At 38.2% G+C, this 20,236-nt stretch overlaps 1 protein-coding gene across 10 annotated transcripts in view; it reads left to right on the top strand.

The window, feature by feature from the left end:
* The window catches only part of RBFOX1 (RNA binding fox-1 homolog 1), a 1,358,224-nt gene that overhangs the window by 557,159 nt on the left and 780,829 nt on the right, over nucleotides 1-20,236 (top strand). For 9 of the 10 annotated variants that reach the window (XM_030002529.1, XM_030002523.1, XM_030002528.1 and 6 more), the window contains one exon: nucleotides 7,967-8,029. The exons of the other annotated variant lie outside the window; for it this stretch is intronic. In XM_030002529.1, coding sequence (XP_029858389.1) covers nucleotides 7,967-8,029 — 63 coding nt within the window. The remainder of the gene's footprint in view (nucleotides 1-7,966; nucleotides 8,030-20,236) is intronic. 10 annotated transcript variants of the gene reach the window in all.

Genomic DNA, 20,236 nt, shown 5'->3' with positions numbered 1-20,236 from the left:
CTCATAAGACTTGTGCTCCAGGCCCCTCACCAACTTGGTTGCCCTCCTCTGAACACGTTCCAGCAACTCAATGTCTTTCCTGTAGTGAGGGCCCCAAAACTGAACACAGTACTCAAGGTGTGGCCTCACCAGTGCCGAATACAGGGGAACAATCACCTCCCTGCTCCTGCTGGCCACACTATTTCTGATACAGGCCAGGATGCCGTTGGCCTTCTTGGCCACCTGGGCACACTGCTGGCTCATATTCAGCCGGCTGTCAACCAGCACCCCCAGGTCTTTCTCTGCCGGGCAGCTTTCCAGCCACTCTTCCCCAAGCCTGTAGCGCTGCGTGGGGTCGCTGTGACTGAAGCAGAGGACCCGGCACTTGGCCTTGTTGAACCTCATACAATTGGCCTCAGCCCATCGATCCAGCCTGTCCAGATCCCTCTGTAGAGCCTCCCTACCCTCAAGCAGATCGACCCTTCCCCCCAACTTGGTGTCGTCTGCAAACTTGCTGAGGGTGCACCCAATCCCCTCATCCAAATCATCAATAAAGATATTAAACAGAACTGGGCCCAACACCGAGCCTTGGGGAACACCACTTGTGACCCGCCGCCAATTGGATTTCACCCCATTCACCACAACCCTCTGGGCCCGGCCATCCAGCCAGTTTTTCACCCAGTGAAGAGTACACTTATCCAGGCCACAAGACACCAGTTTCTCAAGGAGTATGCCATGAGAGACAGTGTCAAAGGCCTTGCTGAAGTCAAGGAAGATAACATCCACAGCCTTTCCCTCATCCACTAGGCGGGTCACCTGGTCATAGAAGGAGATCAAGTTGGTCAAGCATTTTTGGTGCGTAGCACTGTAAAAATGTAATTTGACTAGTTTTTTTTTTTTTTCCCAGAACAGTTTAAACCTGATTTGAAATAAAGTAAAAACATCGCTAAAAACTACTAAGGCAGGAATAAATCTCTGTTATGTGTAGGCTTAGAAAGGAAGGGAATTACATGAAAAAACCACAAATTTTTCAGCATAACCCTCTAAAATTGTATTTCTTTTCTGAGAAATTCATTAGTAATCTGTGTGAAAGAGAATTGACTTTTGTTCCCATGCAGAGGGGGCATTGCCTATGGAGGACACATAGTCACCACTTAGCATGAGTTCTGTGCAACCTGTAGAAAATGTTGTTCATACTGCTTAAATGGTGATACTAAGAATAAGATATTTTGGTTATTAACTTGGGGGTTTTTTTTATAATTTTGTGAGAGGCTGAGGTTGTTCTTAAAGGACTATTTAGTATGTTGTAGAAAACAATTTATATTTTTATTTCTTTATTGAGCAAGTATTGAATTATGAAACAGAAAACTAAAATATTGATAAGAATATAATCAGTGAATTACATTACAGTGCTTCCCCCCCCCCCCCCCTCTTACTTTCTCTCCCACAGTCTTCATGTATTTTTGGGACATTAATCTTGATAATGGCAATGGAATGCTATGTATTTTTGAAAAATGGATCTGAAATGAAACGCTCAGTGAAGAAGTCAGTAGTGAGGTTTTGATGCCACTTGCTATATCAGCCATTGTCTACATCCAAATTTCCTACCTTACTGTGATTACATTTGTCTTTTCCCAATATGTCTTTCAGTTTCATAATATGTTTACTGTTATACTTTATACTACGGTTTTTATGCTGAAAATATTTAAACATCTGCATGGCCTCAGTCACAGGACCAACCATTTTGAACTCAGTGACTTACTTTACATTTTAAAAAGTAGGTATTCATTTAAACATTCTGGCAATTTCAATCATTATCTCAGGGTAGGGGGATATACCTTGCAGGTGATGCTTTTATCTCAAATGAGATATGGAAATAGAAGCAAAGATAGTTTGAGGATATCACAGTCTTGTTCTGTATTGCAGCCTGTAAAATGCTGCTGTACTGTAGGGCTCAGAGGAGGCACAAAGAACTTTGTGCACAGCTTGTATAGTCTTTTTAAAATAATCAGTGTTTTAACAGATCCATGGCATTTTTACCTCTAATACATGGCAGTTATGAATGTGGTGGTCATTACAATCTCCATTGTACAGATGAGAAGCTGTGTATGTTTCAGTTAATATGTTGAAGTTCTTATCTGTTACTGGTGTCTTGTCATCACATTGCACGGAATACTTAGTAAGGGGCATAGCCCTAAAGATAGGAACGTTATACTACAGAGTGGTTTGCCAAAGGTCCGGGACAGGGCTGAAATCAGTTCTGTTCCCACCTTTCAACTGTCTCCCCTCATTTACAGATGTAAGCATACAGAATAGAGTATCAGCCAACACACATAATGCAGAACGCTAACATTTGGCCTTAATATTTCAAATAAGTTCTTATGCCAAGAACAGCTATTCAGTTTCAAATGCCATTTGGACAAATCCCTGCTCCCATTCACCAAATCTCAGTATTTGTCCTCCTATCACAAAGAAAACTTCCATGATTCCTGTATGCAAATATATGCTCTCCGTACTCCTTGAATTCCAAATGTGCTGGATGCCATTTTACTTTTGAGACACAAATTTACTTCATTTTGACAGATCAAACCTTGAAACCTCCTAGAAAATTATTTTCACAGGACTTTACAGTATTACTCATTTTACAGTGAATATTTCAAAATATTCTTCTTTGCAGTGAAGGCTGTGTATCCTATATAAGCATTCTTGACTGTACTTTTGGTGTCGTTGATTGTACTTTTTCCCCTTCTACACAAAGCTTCACTCTTGACGTTATATCAAATGTTTTTCTGCTCCATGAGTTTCTTCTGTATCTGCTTCGCAGAGTACAGTCTGTGCTTTGTGCTTCATTCTTCCTAAGATTCTTTTCCTTTAGAAAATTGACCCAGGGCACCTTGCTTCCATCTTGCTCTTGTCATACAGACCACATTCCCTGGCGACACCGGGCCACCTCTCCATCACAGCAGCGGCAGCTCTCCGAAGGGGGAAAGTGAATCAATGAGACTCGTCACGCAAATCTATCATGAGGCTGGTGATTGTGATTGCATTGACTTGCCAGGTTTAGGCACCGGGATTTCAAATGTAGACATCCTAGAGCCTGGTGTCAGCCGACCGCTCCTGAAGCGAAGAGCCAGGAGCTGAGCCCGTGCCCTCCCCCATGGGGCGCAGCCTCACGGCGTCTAAACACGGAGGGCAGAGCCAGGTCCAGGAAACGGGCTCTGTCCACGGACAGCCCCGAGCGAGGCGGTGGACCAAGCCCAGGATCCGTCTGGGGAGTCCAGTTGGGAGCCGCCGTTCACGGGGACAGGGAGAGGACAGAGACAAGGTGACAATGTGGCTCTGAAGGCCACACAGGAAACAGGGCTAAAAGACAGCCTGGAGAGGAGATGCGGCGTAGGTCTAGGGGGTCGACCCAGGAGACGGGTTGCCTCCAGCCCATGTCTGAGGTCCGGCCAGGGCTGGAGATGGGCAACCCCATGGTATAGTTTAGGCCAGGAGCCAGAGCCTGAGAAATACTGGGTTTTTCCATTGTGATAAGAAACCCTGTTCTGTCACATATCCATTAGAATGATCACATTCCAAAAAAATAGCAATAATAAGGCGATGCTCAAGGCTTATGATTAAATCTAATGGTAAAAAAGTGCAGCTAGAAATGCTCAGTAAATGGTTTCAATCTACCTCTTCTAAGGCTAATCAATGCAGTGAGATTCTCTACATCGAGTGTGCTAGAATAAATATCAAATATAGTTTATCATATTCCAGTTGCATTTCTTTTTTCTCCTTTCCTCTTTTTTTAACCTGGTGTTCTAAGGATTTCCTTTTAGTGCCTACAAACATCTCCTTTTGACAGACAGTGCAAATTAAAAGATATGGCTAGGCAAAGGAAACTGGAACCCAAATATGCCCCCTGGGTTTTCATTTACAGTTAGAAGCTACAGACACAATTACTGCTGACAGAAATTCAGAAGCCAGTGGCAGAGTGCATGTGGCAGTAGACTCATGCCAGGCAGTAATTGGGAAGATTATTTTTAATCAGAGCATATCCTACAGCCCAAACATTAGAAATCTCTTGTAAGGCTGACAGGAAATTAAACTGAGACCAAACAAAAAAGCCTCGAAATAGAAGTAATATGGTTAGAAGTCTAATGATGGCAAAACTCACTGCTTGTTGTATTTGGCTGTTATCTAAAGGGAATGACTTTTAACTTGCAGCAACAGATATCATTGTTTAATTGCATTTTTAGAACAGAATTAAAGTAAAAAGTATCAGATTAGATCAATTTATACATAGGCTTTTGATAAAGGTGTGAAGCAGTAGGTGTTAAGTCAGGCTTAGTGATTGTGTATATGTATTAGTAGTAATTTTTATTATTTCCTTGGGCTTTTTTCTTTTTTGTTTGTTTGGGTTTGGGGGTTTTTGTTTGTTTGTATTTTTTTAAAATTTAATATAATGCTTAAGGGAGCTACTTCTATGGAAAAAAATAATATAATGTCTGGGATACTCTTGGAATGCCTGGGTACAGTAACTATTTATGAAGCCTGAATGGCCTGGGGCTATCTTTCTCAATGACCCTGCAGAATAACCTCTGCTTGTTTGGGCTGCCTGGGCTGACTGCCCTGAGGGAGAAGAGACCAGGCTATTCTCAGTACTTGTCTACGCACCTGAAATTTTCACCTGAAAAAACAACTTTTCCGTTTTTAAGTGTATCTTAAAACATCATCTTCTTTGCCAGACTTTTACATACATGCTTAGCAGAAGTCTTCTAGTTCACTCTCAAGTTTTCCTTTTCTCAGAAAAGAAAGACTGGAGCGCTGCAGAATGGTAACTCTGCTGCTGATCTGAAGAAGGCTGTTGCTGTTCTGGTATATGCCTGTCACATACAAATGTTGTAGTACCAGATGCAAGCAAAATGTTGCTAATTGTATATTTATTTCTGTGTGATAGGAGTGCAAAACAAGAGCCTACTTCATGTTTTGCTAAGATATATGACAGTTGTGGAAGAGAAAATCTAGCATTAAAAATGCATATCTTATGTTTTTCTTCAAGGTTGCTTTTAGTTGTGTGGACAGTCTTGATGACATTTCATGTCAGTACAAAGAATAATAAGGTATAATGTCAAAGTCCATCATAGTCGACTAGGTTATCTTGAAGCTTGTAAATAGGATTTTGTCAGAATGTAGTTTTTTTTCCACAAAATTGTTAGCATTTTTCAGCTGTATTTCCTTCTACTGAAAATTGCTTCATGTTATCACATGAATACAACTGAAAAATCTTGCTTGGTTTTTAGATATTGCCTGAGTAGCTAGATAACAAATAAAATATACTTTGTAGCGTGCGGTTTCTGCAAAGCGGTCTACAGGAGACCTGGAAATACGGTCACACGTGCTATGTAATAGGTAGTGGACCTTCATCGTTGTCTGTGGGGTTTGCAAGAGCCTCCAGGTGCACTGCACAAGGAGCTTTCCTTAACTGGCTTGTGTCACATGTAGGACAGCTACGTGGGTTCAGGCAAACTAGTATACAGGCTAGATATTTCTTTGGTTGGGGAGAAATCTTTACAAACCTTTGTAAAGTTTCTAAATGTGCCACTCTTCCTTTTGTCCAACAGTATGGTAAGAAAGTGCCTTTGATGGTAGTATGGGTACAGGGCTGTGGGTGGAGTTCCACTCGCCTTTTGGCAGGTGCTTTTAGACCATTTGTTTTGAGGAAATCCTTTCTTTGCTTCTCATATTCAGATTGCTAGACATTTTAAGGAATGTCTGCAGTCAGTAAAGCATAAAACTTTCATATTTCTATGTGGAGGAAATTAGAGAGGGGTTATACAGTACTGTAAAAATAGGCAAAATGAATACTTACTCGTTGGTTAAATAGTATAGCCAAGTTAATTGTTTTAGCGGTAACTATTTTTACGTTTGCATTTGCTCTGATTTAATACAGCAGTACTTTGTAAATTAGATACAACAGTATATTCATCTTTTTTCCTGGCTTTGCATATATTTGTAAAATTCTGTACCTCTTATTTCTGTGTGTGTTGTGAGTTTCCTCAGTCACTGGAATGTGCAACTGCAGGATAAATAAGGAATACTAGCAGTAGCAGTTGGGAGTGTAATGTTTCTAAAATTAATGATAGGTAACATTATGCTAAACAGAAAGTCTGCTAGGATTGAGTGGTCAGATACAAGTCTTTCAGAAAAGGAAAATTAATGTACTGTTAACCTCAATGAGGTAGCATTTTAATCAGTACGGAGTCTAAAAAGGGAGAGTTTGCATTTGAAAAATCACAGTGTTTTCAATAGTGAAACACAAGTACCCCTGACAGAGAGAACCTGAGAGACTTAATTTTCAATTATTCAATTCAATTTTGTTGACCATGAATAAATTTCACTGTGGCATTACAAGGTGGTCCTAAATCAGATGTAATTTTTGAAAATGTGGGCTAATTAGTTAAAAAATACTGCTCCTTAGAGATTTTTAAGGAACTCTCAATACCATTAATTTACCTTGTGTTGTCCTCAGAGATATTTTTGATCGTGCACAAAGGCACAGTACCCAGAAAGGGTAAGATGCAGTAGTTTTAATGTAGAGTTTACGTGCCTATGCAGCCTTCTTATGTGGGCTGCCTTTTCTATAGCATTTTTATATGTATATGGTTCATTTTATTTTATAAATAAAAAGAAACTTATGTCTTCAGCTCAGAAATAGATTAATGTGGGGTTTTTTGATGGTAAGACAGTTGCAATTACTGCTAGGAGCTTCACTCGTGAAGTTGGATCTTACTTTGATAGAGACTCTCCTAGTGATGATCCCTGCTCTGAGGAGACCAAAATGCAAGTATGTTTTCTGTTGCTGATTGTCACTTTCTCAGATTCTGAAGGTGTTGGGCTTTTTTATCAGTACGTGCGATAGTTGCAATATTACCTGATGTGCTTATAGAACAGGTACCTTTCCGGTACTGTTAGTTTTTCTTGTTGTTTATTCTCAACTGCATTAGAGATAGCCAATACTGACTTTTGACTTGCTGATTTTTTGTTTGTTTGTTTTGTGTAAAATGGAATCACATACAAGGAATAACATATTTTGTGAAAAATATTCAATATGTTTACTGTTCGAAATTTTGTTGAAGTGGATAAAAAGTATATTAAATTTATCTACGGAATGTTTTGGTAATACATAGACCTAGGTGTGCATTTTCTTTGAAGACTCAAAATATGTACAGTGTTTCTGTTTTCGAGAATATTTGTATCACAGATTATATACTACCACTTGCACATGGAAATGAAAAATGAGTGTAGGAAGAATCTGTTATGAAAAACACGGCTGAGCTTACTGTAACTTCTAAATTCAATGAATAATTCAGTAAATTATTACATGTCACCAACTGCTCATCAATAAGAAAAAGTGGCATGGAGTAGAATGTTATCCTATTCTAATTCCTAGCTATGTGCATGTATAACATATGTGGGATGGCCCCTTTTGTTTATTTTATAATCATCTTTCTTTTGCAAAATTGCTCGAAGTTTTCAGTTGAAAAATACACAAAAAGTAAATCACAGTTGTGTGTTCCTATTGAAACGGAAACCTATACTGGGGTAAATTTTTAACTATGGCACAGTAATTGCATATCTATTTTAGTAGGTAAGTTCATAATGCAAACATAGGATTTAGGTTTCAAATAAATGGCAAACTGCCTGGAAGTTTTTACTGTCCGTTGAATGATTAATAAATATATAATAAAATCTTTGTTGGTATTTGTGAATCAATAAGCAGGTTTTGCTATTCAGCTTTGTACTACAATAAAAAACGCAATTATGACCCAATATGTCTGCAACCCTTCTTGTGAAAGCCCAAATAATGCATTATCAATTTTGTTTTTTTCTTACAACACTTTGAATCTTAAAGCTTACCTTCAGCCTTCCATGGGTGCAGGGCACAAATATGATCTTTGAATCTCCCATTTACAGTAAGAATGTATTTTTCTTTTCATAGGAAACTACACAGAAGTCCCATGCAAGTGGTGCCTATTGTTTTCATGATCGGAGCCTTCTTTCAGTAAGTGCACTGATTTTTGTTGTTTGTTTATTTTAGTCTCCTTGGAATTTGAAATCTCTGTTGTGCTGTCATAATGAATAAAGAAATACTTTGGACTTCACAACTTGCCATGCTAATGCTGGATCACAAGACTAATAGACCATAAGTACAAGATCTGATGCCTTTTAGTCTTCAGTGAACAACAACTTGCTAGTGACATGCTTAGAAAATAGTCTTCCCTGTTCCTGGCCATAGGTTAAAGTGCTTTTCTCTTGCATTTCCCATTTACATGTTAAGGTTATGTCACTATTGTATTTATTTTACCTTTGGCTGATTCAATCAGAAAGAAATTACTTTGTATATAGCTTAGTCACAAACACTTTTTTCTCTTAGAACAGCTATGGATAATTCATCATGCTTTCCTTTTTAAATACATCCATAATGTCAGAATAGGGAATATGAATTAAGCTCCAGAATTTATAGGACATGTGAAAAAGTATTTGTGCTGATTCATTTTTTGCTTTTTACCATCCTGAGAAGAGACTTTCACTTCCAAACTATTTGTTGCTCTTTCATACTTGGAATTTATTTTTTCTTGTAAAGTTTTTATTTTTAACACGTACACAGAACCAATATTAAGCACTTTTTAATCAGAATATAACTTTCTATACTTATTTTTTTTCTGATACTTCTGTATATATTATTATAAGTGTATGATTCTCGGTAGGTGTGTATTTGGTACTTCTCAAACAATTTTTAATAATCCTCTGCTTAAAATAAACTGCAATGCTCTATCATTTCGTATTGGGTAATAAGCATGGCTTGTTCTGTATTGGGCTGACTGAATAGGTTTGTGTTTTATATACATTTATAATTATACTTTTCTTTGTTCTATGTGTAGAAAGTAAAAAGTCACACATGTATATTGACAAAATAATAGACTAAATTCACTTTTTTGTTCAAATGTATTACTATTAGTAGTTGAGTTGTGCCCCAACACATGAAGTTTGGTGGCATTGAAAAAATTATACATACAGTCCTTGTTAGGTATAAGAAGAGTTTTACGTTTATTCTCCTACACTGAACACAATCTTCCTCTTAATGTCTTTGAAAAAAGATTTCATTATTTCAAAAAGACTGCCTAACTTATAAGACTAAAAAAAAAAAAAAAAGCCTGTTCATCTTGAGGAGAGATTTAAATCAATTCCGTAGTGCTCAGCATGCTTGTTGCTTTTAGCTTTTCTTCTGTCACTGTCGTGGTTTAACCCCAGCCAGCAACTCAGCCCCACGCAGCCGCTCACTCACTGTCCCCCCATGGGATGGGGTAGAGAATCAGAAGAGTCGAAGTGGGAAAACTCGTGGGCTGAAATAAAGACAGTTTAATAGGTAAAGCAAAAGCCACGCACGCAAGCAAAGCAGAATAAGGAATTCATTCCCCACTTCCCATGGGCAGGCAGGTGTTCAGCCATCTCCAGGAAAGCAGGGCTCCATCATGCCTAACGGTGACTTGGGAAGACAAACGCCATCACTCCAAACATCCCCCCTTCCTCCTTTTTCCCCCAGCTTTAGATGCTGAGCATGATGTCCTATGGTCTGGAATATCCCTTGGGTCAGTTGGGGTCAGCTGTCCTGGCTGTGTCCCCTCCCAACTTGTTGTGCCCCCCAGCCTCCTCGCTGGTGGGGTGGGGGAGAAGCAGAAAAGGCCTCGACTCTGTGTGAGCCCTGCTCAGCAGTAACGGAAACATCCCTGTGTTATCAACGCTGTTTTCAGCACGAATCCAAAACATAGCCCCGTACTAGCTACTATGAAGAAGATTAACACTATCCCAGTCAAACCCAGTACAGTCACAAACAGTATTTTCCATCACAGAATAACATTACAGCTCTTAGCAGAATTTGATGCAATTGACAGTGTTTTTTAGAAAAATTCTGGTAAAAATGGCAAGAATGAGGTTGGTGTTTTTAACCCATGGGAGACAGTGGTCCCTGAAATAATTACTGGCATGTTTTTAGGAAGCTAACATTAATTTGACTCTGAATATAGTGCTTCAGAATCTATAAATGTAGTTGAAGGAAAAGATATTCATCTTCCTTCAACAAGCTAAAGCAGAGATTTGGGATGTATGACAAGAAAGAAGAAGAAAATGCACATTTGGAATTTGGGGAAGGTTCAATGCTGCCAAATCTCAATGTGCATAATTGGTTTTATTATTTTCCCTTGTGATCATAACCTAACCAGCACAATGAATATCAATCAACTTCTAGGGCTAAGAGGTCATTTTTTTACCAAGCTCAGACTGAAGTCCAGCATGTTGCCTGGTAACAGACTATGTAGATGAGTTGGCTCTTTAAGTACACCATATGGCTGGGCGTTATGCCCTATTCACCCGTGACATGGTGTACACATGTAGTACATTACTGATTATAAAATGGTTTGTCCCATTCCCTTATTTAGAAGCAGCATTTAAAAATAGCAGTACCAATCCAACACGGATGTGTTAAGATTATGGAATTGTATGTAATGAAACAAGTAGCTGTCACAAGTGTCAAAAACGTCATGTAATAATCACAACAGATTTTGTGTTCAGTATGCTTCAGTTGAATTTAAGTATAATTTCTAGCTATGGTTGCTTTACAGTATTTTTCTGTTTCATTTTGATAGCTAAATATGTTGAGGTAAGTATAGTTTTAATGGTTCAATTACTGAGAAATCCTGGATTTTAAAATTCAATTTTGTAGCCTATGGATTTATTTGGCATTTGACCTTCTATTAATTGTGCAATAACGTCTACAGTACTCAACCAAAGCAGCAGTGCATTAAGCAAACCAGTAAACAAAGCAATAAAAGACAGTTCCAGAACACAACAACTAAAAATAAACGTGACAGGCAAAGGAGATAGAATTGTTCCAAATATATAATGGAAAATCAAGCACAAAGGGTGACTGACAAGAAGTGTGTAGCAGAAATGGATATAAAACCTATATCAGCGGAGTCCTCTCTCATTCCCTTAACTGGAGCATTTTTCCTGTTCCATTGTCATGAACTGGAATTCATTAAGGTGGGAATACTGCAGAGTGCAGTGTTAGGCAAATAGCACATGCCACGATCTCCATGCTCTGGATGTCATATGTCGGTTAAAATTGAAAGATAAGAAATGGGATTGATCTTGTATGTAACGACAGTGATCTGCACAAGTAAAATGGAAGATCATTGACTGGTTCCCAGTTCAGAAGGCTGGACAGTTAGCAGCAGTTATGTTGCATTTCTCCGTGTGTAGCTTATTTGGAAAGATGAATTATTGTGTGTAGCCCTCCCCTACACAACTCCCTTGCCTAAAGCTATAATTCTTTGGTAAAGAAGCCATCTCTCTTTGGTGTTCCACCCAAGTTCTCTGAAAACAGTTCAGAAAAAAAATAGAAGAAAGCTGTTGTCTTTTCCATGTTTTGCAGAAAGTTTATACAATTGCTTTTCAAGAGAAAAGTTCTGTATACTTGCTCATTCTATTGTTTTTTCTTACTCTTCAGATTGTATGTAGTTGTTACATAGCTTGATAAACATACTGTAGTTAAGTGATCTCGTTGTTTTATTACTAACACATTTCCTTGGCTAGAAGTTTTTAAGGTAATTGGGAAGGGATGAGACAGGGGTGCTGTTCCATGTTGATTTGATGGTTGCATCCTTTGGAAGATCTCCCATGATTATCCACATTTTAAACCCCGGTGGATGTAAATGCATTTATGCAAGTATGCTGTCGGTCTCAAAAGTCTTATCTTCACTTCTGCAGTCTGTCAGTGACACAAAACTAGTTGCAATGCTGTAAAGGCCTATAAAGCCATTGAAAGACAGACATTCAAAACCCTTTTCTCTAATTTTAGAGCTGTGTTTTCCTTTGAATTGTAAACATGTTGAAATAAGTAACAGAAAAATAGCTATTACTGCATTGAAAATATTATTGGGTATTATGGGTCCTTTTTTCCCCTTCATTAAACACATCTTTTAAAATTGTTAATACAATAAATCTATTTTCCAAAACAACATAGCATGCCACAAGGGAATCTGAGGAGTTTAGTATGATCTAGGGATTTCTACCTGAGAGGCATGAACAAAATAATTGTGAAAGAGAGCTATTATAAGACACCATAATTCTCTTAGAAATAAACCAGTAATATAACCTTTTTCTAAAAATGTATAAGGAAAAAAGATTTGAATGATTGTATTCTTATTTATTCATCTCTCTGTATTCTAATGTAGTCTGAATGATAGTATTAGTCTAGAGAGCTGAATATTTTTAAAAATGCAGCACTTTGAATTACTGATATCTGTGAATTACAGTAAAAAAGAGTTGAAGAATGGTAGGTAGATAACGAAAATGAAGCAGTAAGTTCTGCTCCATTACTTCATCTGAGCTAAGATGGGGAACTGTTTAGTTGTTAGTATTTGTTCCACTGTTATATTATTCATTGTTGTTCTGTGATATCTTCAAATATCTTTAACAGTTATTGTAGGAATTCATTAAGGACCAGAAGCAGCGAGGCATTTACATACTCCTAATGATAAGCAGGAGGGTATTCTCATGGATGTTTTTTCTTCAGAATAAGCTTAACTAAAGTAGCTAAGCCTGACCTGTGTTTGAATTTTTCTAGTGCTAGTACACTAGTTCTAATACAAGGTATTTCAGTTTTAGGTGGTTGGTTTGAAATACTACTTTTCTGTTAGACACATGTTTAGTTAGGTATGATCTTTAAGTCTTTCCTGCATAGGGAACTAAATATACTACCTTTATTTAGTTTTGTGGGCTTGTTTTTTTTTTTAAGTCTGCATGTTCCAAGGTTTACCTTATTTCGTTACCTATAGGGGAAGAGAATGTTGTTTTCTTTTATTGGATGTCATTAATTTGAAGTTTATGTCGGTACAATCTCTAATGGTCTTAGATAAAAAGAGCAGTTATGTGGTAGCAGGTTCAAGCGAATCATTGTTAAACCACTGCTATAATTTATGATTACCTAAATTGTAAAAGGGCATGGGTTTATGTTTGTGCAAGCAACAAACCAGAATATCAGTGGTCTACTTTTGATTTTACAGGTGGTTATGCTGCTCATTTCACTTAAATGATCTTCCTACATAAATAAAGGAAGACACTGTCCTTGGTTAGATTGTGCTTAATCACTGCTGCAGATAATTATATATGTATTTATTTGAGCATCTAAAGAATTTAGAAGTTACTCTTTCAAAGCAGATTCAAGAGCATAAGGCTTAATGAAATTGAAATGGAGATTTTGAAAACAAGAGACAGAGTCCCAACGCAAGTGGTTTTTTTGGAAATACTACCCTAGATTATTTTGAACTATAACTCAGTAAGTAAAGTTAGGTTTGTAATTCTCTCTTGGTTATATACAAATGTACATGTAAAGAAATATCTAACAATTTCTTCTTTTCTCCTCCCTCTCTTTTAACAATGCAGTCAGTATTTCTTTCTGATGGATTCGTCTGTGAATTTTCTAAATCCTCCATCTTTGTAAGTGGTGCTTTGAGGCTACCAAGTAAAAGCTTATAGGGGTTGAATATAGATTAATCTTAGGACCTGAATTTACTGTATGTAGTAGCCTGTTTTCTGACACTAATTACCTTCATAAACATTACATTGCAGACATTTTGTTATTCAGTCATTATGAAAATTTTCACATGCATGTAAACACTTAGCTTAGAATACCTCCATTGGCAATTGTATGCACTCTGAATATTCTCCAGATTACAGCTTTAAGATTTTTTTGATCAAGTTCATTTCCATAGCGTTGTGGCATTTAAGAGATACCAAGTCCCAAAATTCCTGTGAGATTAGTATGTGTTATTATCTCTTTATTACAGAAGAAGCCAGAAAATTGAACAGCATCACTGATGTGCCAGGAGAAGGAGTATAGCAGAGCTAGGATTTGAATTCATATTTCTCAAATCCCAAATCGTTGCCTCTGTTGCTGGGCCATCTTTCCTCCTGCTCTCCCTCTAATCCAATACCTTTTATTGTTAATGATTTTTATGTTTAACAAGTGAAAAAGAACTTACAATTTCATGCTCTCTCCTGTCTCATAAAGAATTGAAAATTTTTCTCAAGAAAATCATGCAATTATTAGTAAAGTCCTATCAGCACAGCTCAAAGCTAATTGAAATTTAACAGTCCTCATGATGATCTGGGTCATGTCAATGGTGTTAGCTTTCTTTAATAAAGATATACAGTTGATCCTTTTTTCTTTTTCTTTGAAGAGCTTACAGACCTCTGTACCTTCTTCTGATAATGCTAATTATGCAAAGTGAAGGTACAGTCGTTGCAAGCACTTGCGTAGTTCAGTATAGCAAATGTCGTTAACTGTAGCAATGATGTTCTGAGCTTTGGGGTGTGTTAGCAGCCCACGATTCCTGGAGGGTTCATTTCTGTGTTGCTGTGTTAGTGCTCTCGTATGTTAGTGTGTTCCTACATCTTCAGCGCAGTTGCTGCCTAAGCACAGCTAGTTTGGGTAGGGCTGTCTTAGGGAGTGGCAAAGCCATGAGCCCGCAGCAGTGCATGCGCGTGGAATTTTGCAATAAATGCTTGGGAAGTCAGGCCTATATTAAATGGGGAATCACTCTGTCCCTGCCCATGATGCATTCATAGTCGATCTAATGTCACAATATTTCGCTTTTTGTGCGTTGCGTGTTGGATCTGAGATCCTGCTGAGCTATGTCTGGACACAGCACTGAGCACAGGTGTGATAGCGTATTATTGTCTCTGGGGGGGAGTATCTTTACTGCTACTGTTCATGGAAATGAACAGGAGTTTTGGATTGTAATAATTGGATTAGATGTGGGGAAAATTTAATTTCCTTTTTTTTCTCTTATATTTGAGGTTAGTTACTGAGCTGACAAGTCTGTATTGTAACTTGTTACTCCTGTGTAGCTCGTGCACAACCAATAAACAACATGCTCTGTGAGAGTTTTTACTGATCGTGCAAGGTGTGTTAGAAATCATACAACTGATGGCTCTTAAAATTTTGAATATGGGATGGCAGTTTGAAAGTGTATCTTCAGTGAGGAAGGAGAGTGCTGGGAAATAAGAACAAATCTGTTGACATAAAATGAAATGTTTATCCTTAGTCTGCATACTTTAAGAGATTTAGAAAGATGAAACAGCATGTGAGTTTGACAGAATACATTTGTATTTGGCAACATTTACTCTTCCTTCAGGATTGTTTACTGCCTTCAGAAATTGAACTGTACCTCGGAGAACTGCTTCTGACTGTGGACCTTTCTAGAAGCTCACTAGCAACTATGGGAGTGTTCTAGCACTGATCACTGGTATTTAGCAATTTGGGATTTCTCACCAAGTAGTTTAGCCTATATCTTTTACAGTATTGAAATACATTTACATCTGTTAATGCATTGAGAGACATTTGTCTGTGACCTACCAAAATCATTGAACACTAATCATACAGGGCAAATTTGGGCAGATTGATCAAAGAACAGCGTTCTTGCCTGTGTAGGCCGAAGAAGGAAACCTGCCTGTACCACTCTGTGACAGACAGTATGCTGACGTGTTTTAACTTCACTCAAAAGAAGCAGTTGGCAAAGTGCTTTTTAGATGGGGCAGGTCTTGGAGACCGGCACACAAGTCATAGTCAACTACCATGTGCTGCATTTCAGTTTTGGATGTATCTTCTTTATACTGGCAAAGTCAAGAAACCTGTTTACCTGTCTGTGGTGGGTTGACCCTGGCTGGCACGTCAGCCCCCACCCACCAGCTTGCTCACTGCCCCCAGCGTGATGGGGGACAGAATCGAAAGGGTCAAAGTGAGGAAAAAATGCTTACGGGTAGAGATAACACAGTTTAAGTGAAGCAAAGCTGTGTGCACAAGCAAAGCAAAACAAGGCATTCATTCACTGTTTCCCGTTGACAGGCAGGTGTTTTGCTCTTTCCATGAAGGCACGGCTTCATCACTTGTACCTTGGGAAGACAAATGCTGTAACCGTGAACGTTCCCCCCTGCTCCACTCCATGAGCTTTTGTTGCTGAGAACATCATATGGTCTGGAATATCCCTTTGGCCAGTTGGGGTCAGCTGTCCTGGCTGTGTCCCCTCCCAACTTCTTGTGCCCCCCAGGCCACTGGTTGGGGAAGGAGAGTGAGGAAAAAGGGTGGGGGGAAGAAAACCTTGACGCTGTGCAAATGCTGCTCAGCAATAGCCTGACAGTAGGAGTAACACCGGTGTGTTATGAACACTGTTTTAGTCACAGATCCAAAACACAGCACCATATGTGATGCTGTGAAGAAAATTAACTCTATCCCAGCCAGACCCTATAAAACTGCTGCTTTTCTTCTTCACTGTGAAGTTTTTGCTTCCTTCATCTGCACCCCAGAGGAACAAAGTTTTATGAGCACACCTGGAAAAGAGAAAGTGGTGCGATAAAAACACTGGAGGGTGGTGTTTTTGTTTGTTTGAGGGTTTGGGGTTGTTGTGGTGTTTGTTTTTTTTCTTGAGGGATATTTTGCACAGCTAAATGACCCAGTTAAAAAAAAAAAAATATATATATAGGGTCTACACTGATAAAAGATTGCTCTGAAATCCTTCTCAAATATGTTTTTATCAAGACCAAGTTGTTGTGTGCTATTATTTTTAGATTTGCACAGTCTACAAGTAATAAAAGTTGCAGAGCCAAAATAATTTAAAGTGGTTTCTGTCTTTTATATAAGCCAGGTTAGGATATTGAAGTACAAATCAATTGCTTTGCCACTCAGATTTCTTGAAACCCAAAAGAAAGTTTCAGCATGACTTATGGTTTCCAAATGTTTGTATTTTCTGGTTCCAAGTCTTATTCTACAGGCAATAGGGCTTGTGTTGTCTGACAAGCTTTTCTGTAACTTGGTCACTAGTAGTACAACAACAGATAGCTATAAAGAAAAGCATGCCTACAGGAGGCAGAATCATCACAGATGACTCCTAACAGCAAAAATGTGAAATATGATTATGCAAAAATCACTTGCAAATAGTAACATCTAGTAACATCTACACAGGATTAAATCTGAAGGTACAAGGGCAATGATGAAGTGATTGCACTCCCATCTATTTGTGGCTGTCTATATTCTCCTACGTGCGCTGATACACACTTTCAGAGGTGGTGAATTCTACTACTAAAACAGTGGGAATATTCAGACGATAGGAGCTAAATGTATCAGGGCAGAATCAGCTTCATAGGTGTGGCTTTGTCATTCAAGGCAGAAATTCTGAATACATGAATTTTGGGGCTTCAGATAATATTAATCTGGAAATATTTTATTCTAGCTCTTGGCTACTGATGAACACACTAATAAGACAAACTAAAACAGATACTACACAAGTAATTTTATGGTAGATCAATACAATTTCTTATTACTGACTCAGGAATGTTAATTTAAGGAATGTGCTTGGGAGGATATAGATTTACAACCTACAGGTGTGCTTAAAACCATATACTCCATGTTTATTTCATAGGTTACGGGGAAAAAAATTGTTCTTTTATACTTGATTTTTAACTACCATAGAAAATGTGCATTTGCATATCTTGATGAATGTCATTACAGCTAGGGTTTTACTTGTGCTTTATTGTGTACCAAAGGGAGAGAGCAATAAGATTCTTAGAGAGTATTTGTAAAGTAGCTCTGAAGTTCACTTTTTGAAATGCTAAAAATATTTTGTACCATCTGACGTGCAGTTAAATGAGATAGAATGATTCTTTGTAGGTTTAGAGATATTTGTATCATGTTCTGGTTGTCCCTAAAAGCCACTTCAGTGTAATATGATACAACTCTCTCATGGTTCATAAAGAAAACCGGCCCATATTTAAATTGGCTGTGGTTGTATCCACAATGTGTCCCCTCGATGTCAATACATTATTTCCTAGGGACCATTGGCCTCAAATGAAGGCCTTTGTCAACAGCCCCCTAACTAATGCTCCTCTGTGATATCCAAGGACTGCCTCCATAGTTTCTTGGGAGACCTTTATTATTGTTCAAAGCGGTCTGAAAAAGTGGGGAGATTATCACACGTACTGTTTTGTCTCCACCCAGTGTGGCGATTTCAGTAACAGTCTGCTCCAGGTTCATTCCCCTCCCTCTTCTTTCTGTTCCATCCCACTTCTTCTCCTCATGGGATGTTTCTCCTGCTTCCCTCAGGTCTGGGAATGAAGTCCTGCATGGATTCATGCTTCATTCCAGGTGGAGATACTGTCCATTCCTTATGTACTTTCTGGGCTTGATGTTGAAGGAAGAGAGGGGAGAAAAATAGCATAACCCTCCCATTGCTTATAGTGTAGGATGGAAAGAATGAAAATGCCACCTGAAAATATTCTAACCTGAAAATAAGCCTAATTCCGTGGACTAATATTCTCGGCAGTAAAGTCAGGTAGGTTCTCATACAAAGATCCATTCTTTATGGGGGAGATAAACTGCTTGAACTGAAGTGTCAAGGGAAGACCTGGGAAAAGATTGAACTGGAAGGCAAAAATTTGCTGATGATACAATTACTCTAGAGAAATCACATAGAACTGCAGAAAGATTCTGCAGTATTGCGTTAGTGGCAGATGAAACAGCTGATGAGAAAAGGGCATATAGTGCAGATAGCAAATATAGGTTATACTGAGAAAAGAGGAGTTGGGTTCATTGTAGATAAGGAGGTCTGTGGGAAAATCCAGCCAGAACCAGAAGAGAGCAGTAACCTTATACAGACTTTGGTAGCAGACCCTAGAGATTATTAGGGTCTTCCTCTCATCACAGTGAGGAGAAGCGATGGAGAAATTTTAAGTGCACATCCAGTGAACCAGGAGGCTAAAGTGTAATGAAGGCAGATCCACTATCATTTCACTGATATGAATAAATGGTGAATTTTTACAGTGAAGGGGTTTGTAGGTATAAGTCCCTGGGAATCTATGCTATTCAGTGTGTAGAAAGGACAAAATAAAAAATGAAAGGGACATAAATTGCTGTTGAGACAGGATTATTCAGGACAAAACCAAGACTGACTAGGGAAGTGCAGAAAGCTGAAGGATTAAGTGAGAATAAAATTTGCTTTCAGAATTTTATAATAGATGGAAATATGTTCTCGAGGAGGGAGTGCATGACTATTATTGCTGAGAAGCCTTTCTTGGAAACATCAGATGGAGTTTTCAGAAGCATTAGTTCAATGCTTGACAGCTGTCAAAAAAAGCAAATTGAATATTTAGCAATTTTCGGGAAAGGCATTCAGTACGGAAAATACAGGACTGTCTCTGCTGGAGTTTGCATTAGTCTTACATGTGCTCACTGTAAGCAGTTCTGGTTACCCTATGTCTCAAAAAGGTATGGTCCAGGGTAAGGTGAAAGGAATGATCAGAGGTTATGAAATAGTTTTTATACAGGGAATAAATACATGCTAGAGGTCTTTACCTTGGAAAAGAGTTGACAGGTGAGTGAAATGGGAGAAAAGTGATAGCTTGAAATTATTATTGATATTGATTTGAATATTGATATTATAATGATATGACTCATAAGGCAAGAATTATGGTCTCAAAATGATCAAGCAATGATTCATGACAAGAATGGTTTTTTTATGCTATATAATGCTATTCTACAAAGTTTGGCCACTGGATATTTTAGATGCAAAAAATATAAGCAAGTTAAGAATAATTGTGTAAATGTGCAGTATTTCCTTACACAACAAAAAGCAGGATGTCCCTCTTTGCAGATTACTGTGGGAAAGACTGATGCTTATATTCTTTCATAAACATCTAATACTGATCGTTGTTGGACAGACTATATTACTTTAAAGGATGCAATCCAGTAAAACAGCTCTTCTGTTCATATAGATATTTTACTAGATGTGGATCTTAATGATTATTTACTAGTACATCTGGAAAAGGGAGATTTCTTCATCAGCAGTTTTCACTGTTTTCAATACGCTGTTTGCCTGTTAGTCCTGACTTCCACCTAAAATTGTCCTGAAACATTGGGCTGCCCTGGGGTTTGTGCTGGAATTTCCCTAACATACATTCTGTAGAACTGTGTAGCAACTGTTTGATAGAAGACAGTTATCTAGAAGGCTGATTCAAGCAGAATCGGAAACCATTAGCTCACTACTTAGATATTTTAGATCAATAATGATAGAAACTTATAAAACTGTAGTGCAGGCTTTGAAGCTTTCTTGTAGCACTGCAAAGATACCTCAATCTGTAGCGTAACGTGTGGATTTCT

The sequence above is a fragment of the Aquila chrysaetos genome, chromosome 25 (genome assembly GCF_900496995.4).
Source record: "Aquila chrysaetos chrysaetos chromosome 25, bAquChr1.4, whole genome shotgun sequence".
Lineage (NCBI taxonomy): Eukaryota > Metazoa > Chordata > Aves > Accipitriformes > Accipitridae > Aquila > Aquila chrysaetos.
Note: the sequence above shows the minus strand (reverse complement) of the source record. Positions and strands in the feature narration are given on the sequence as shown.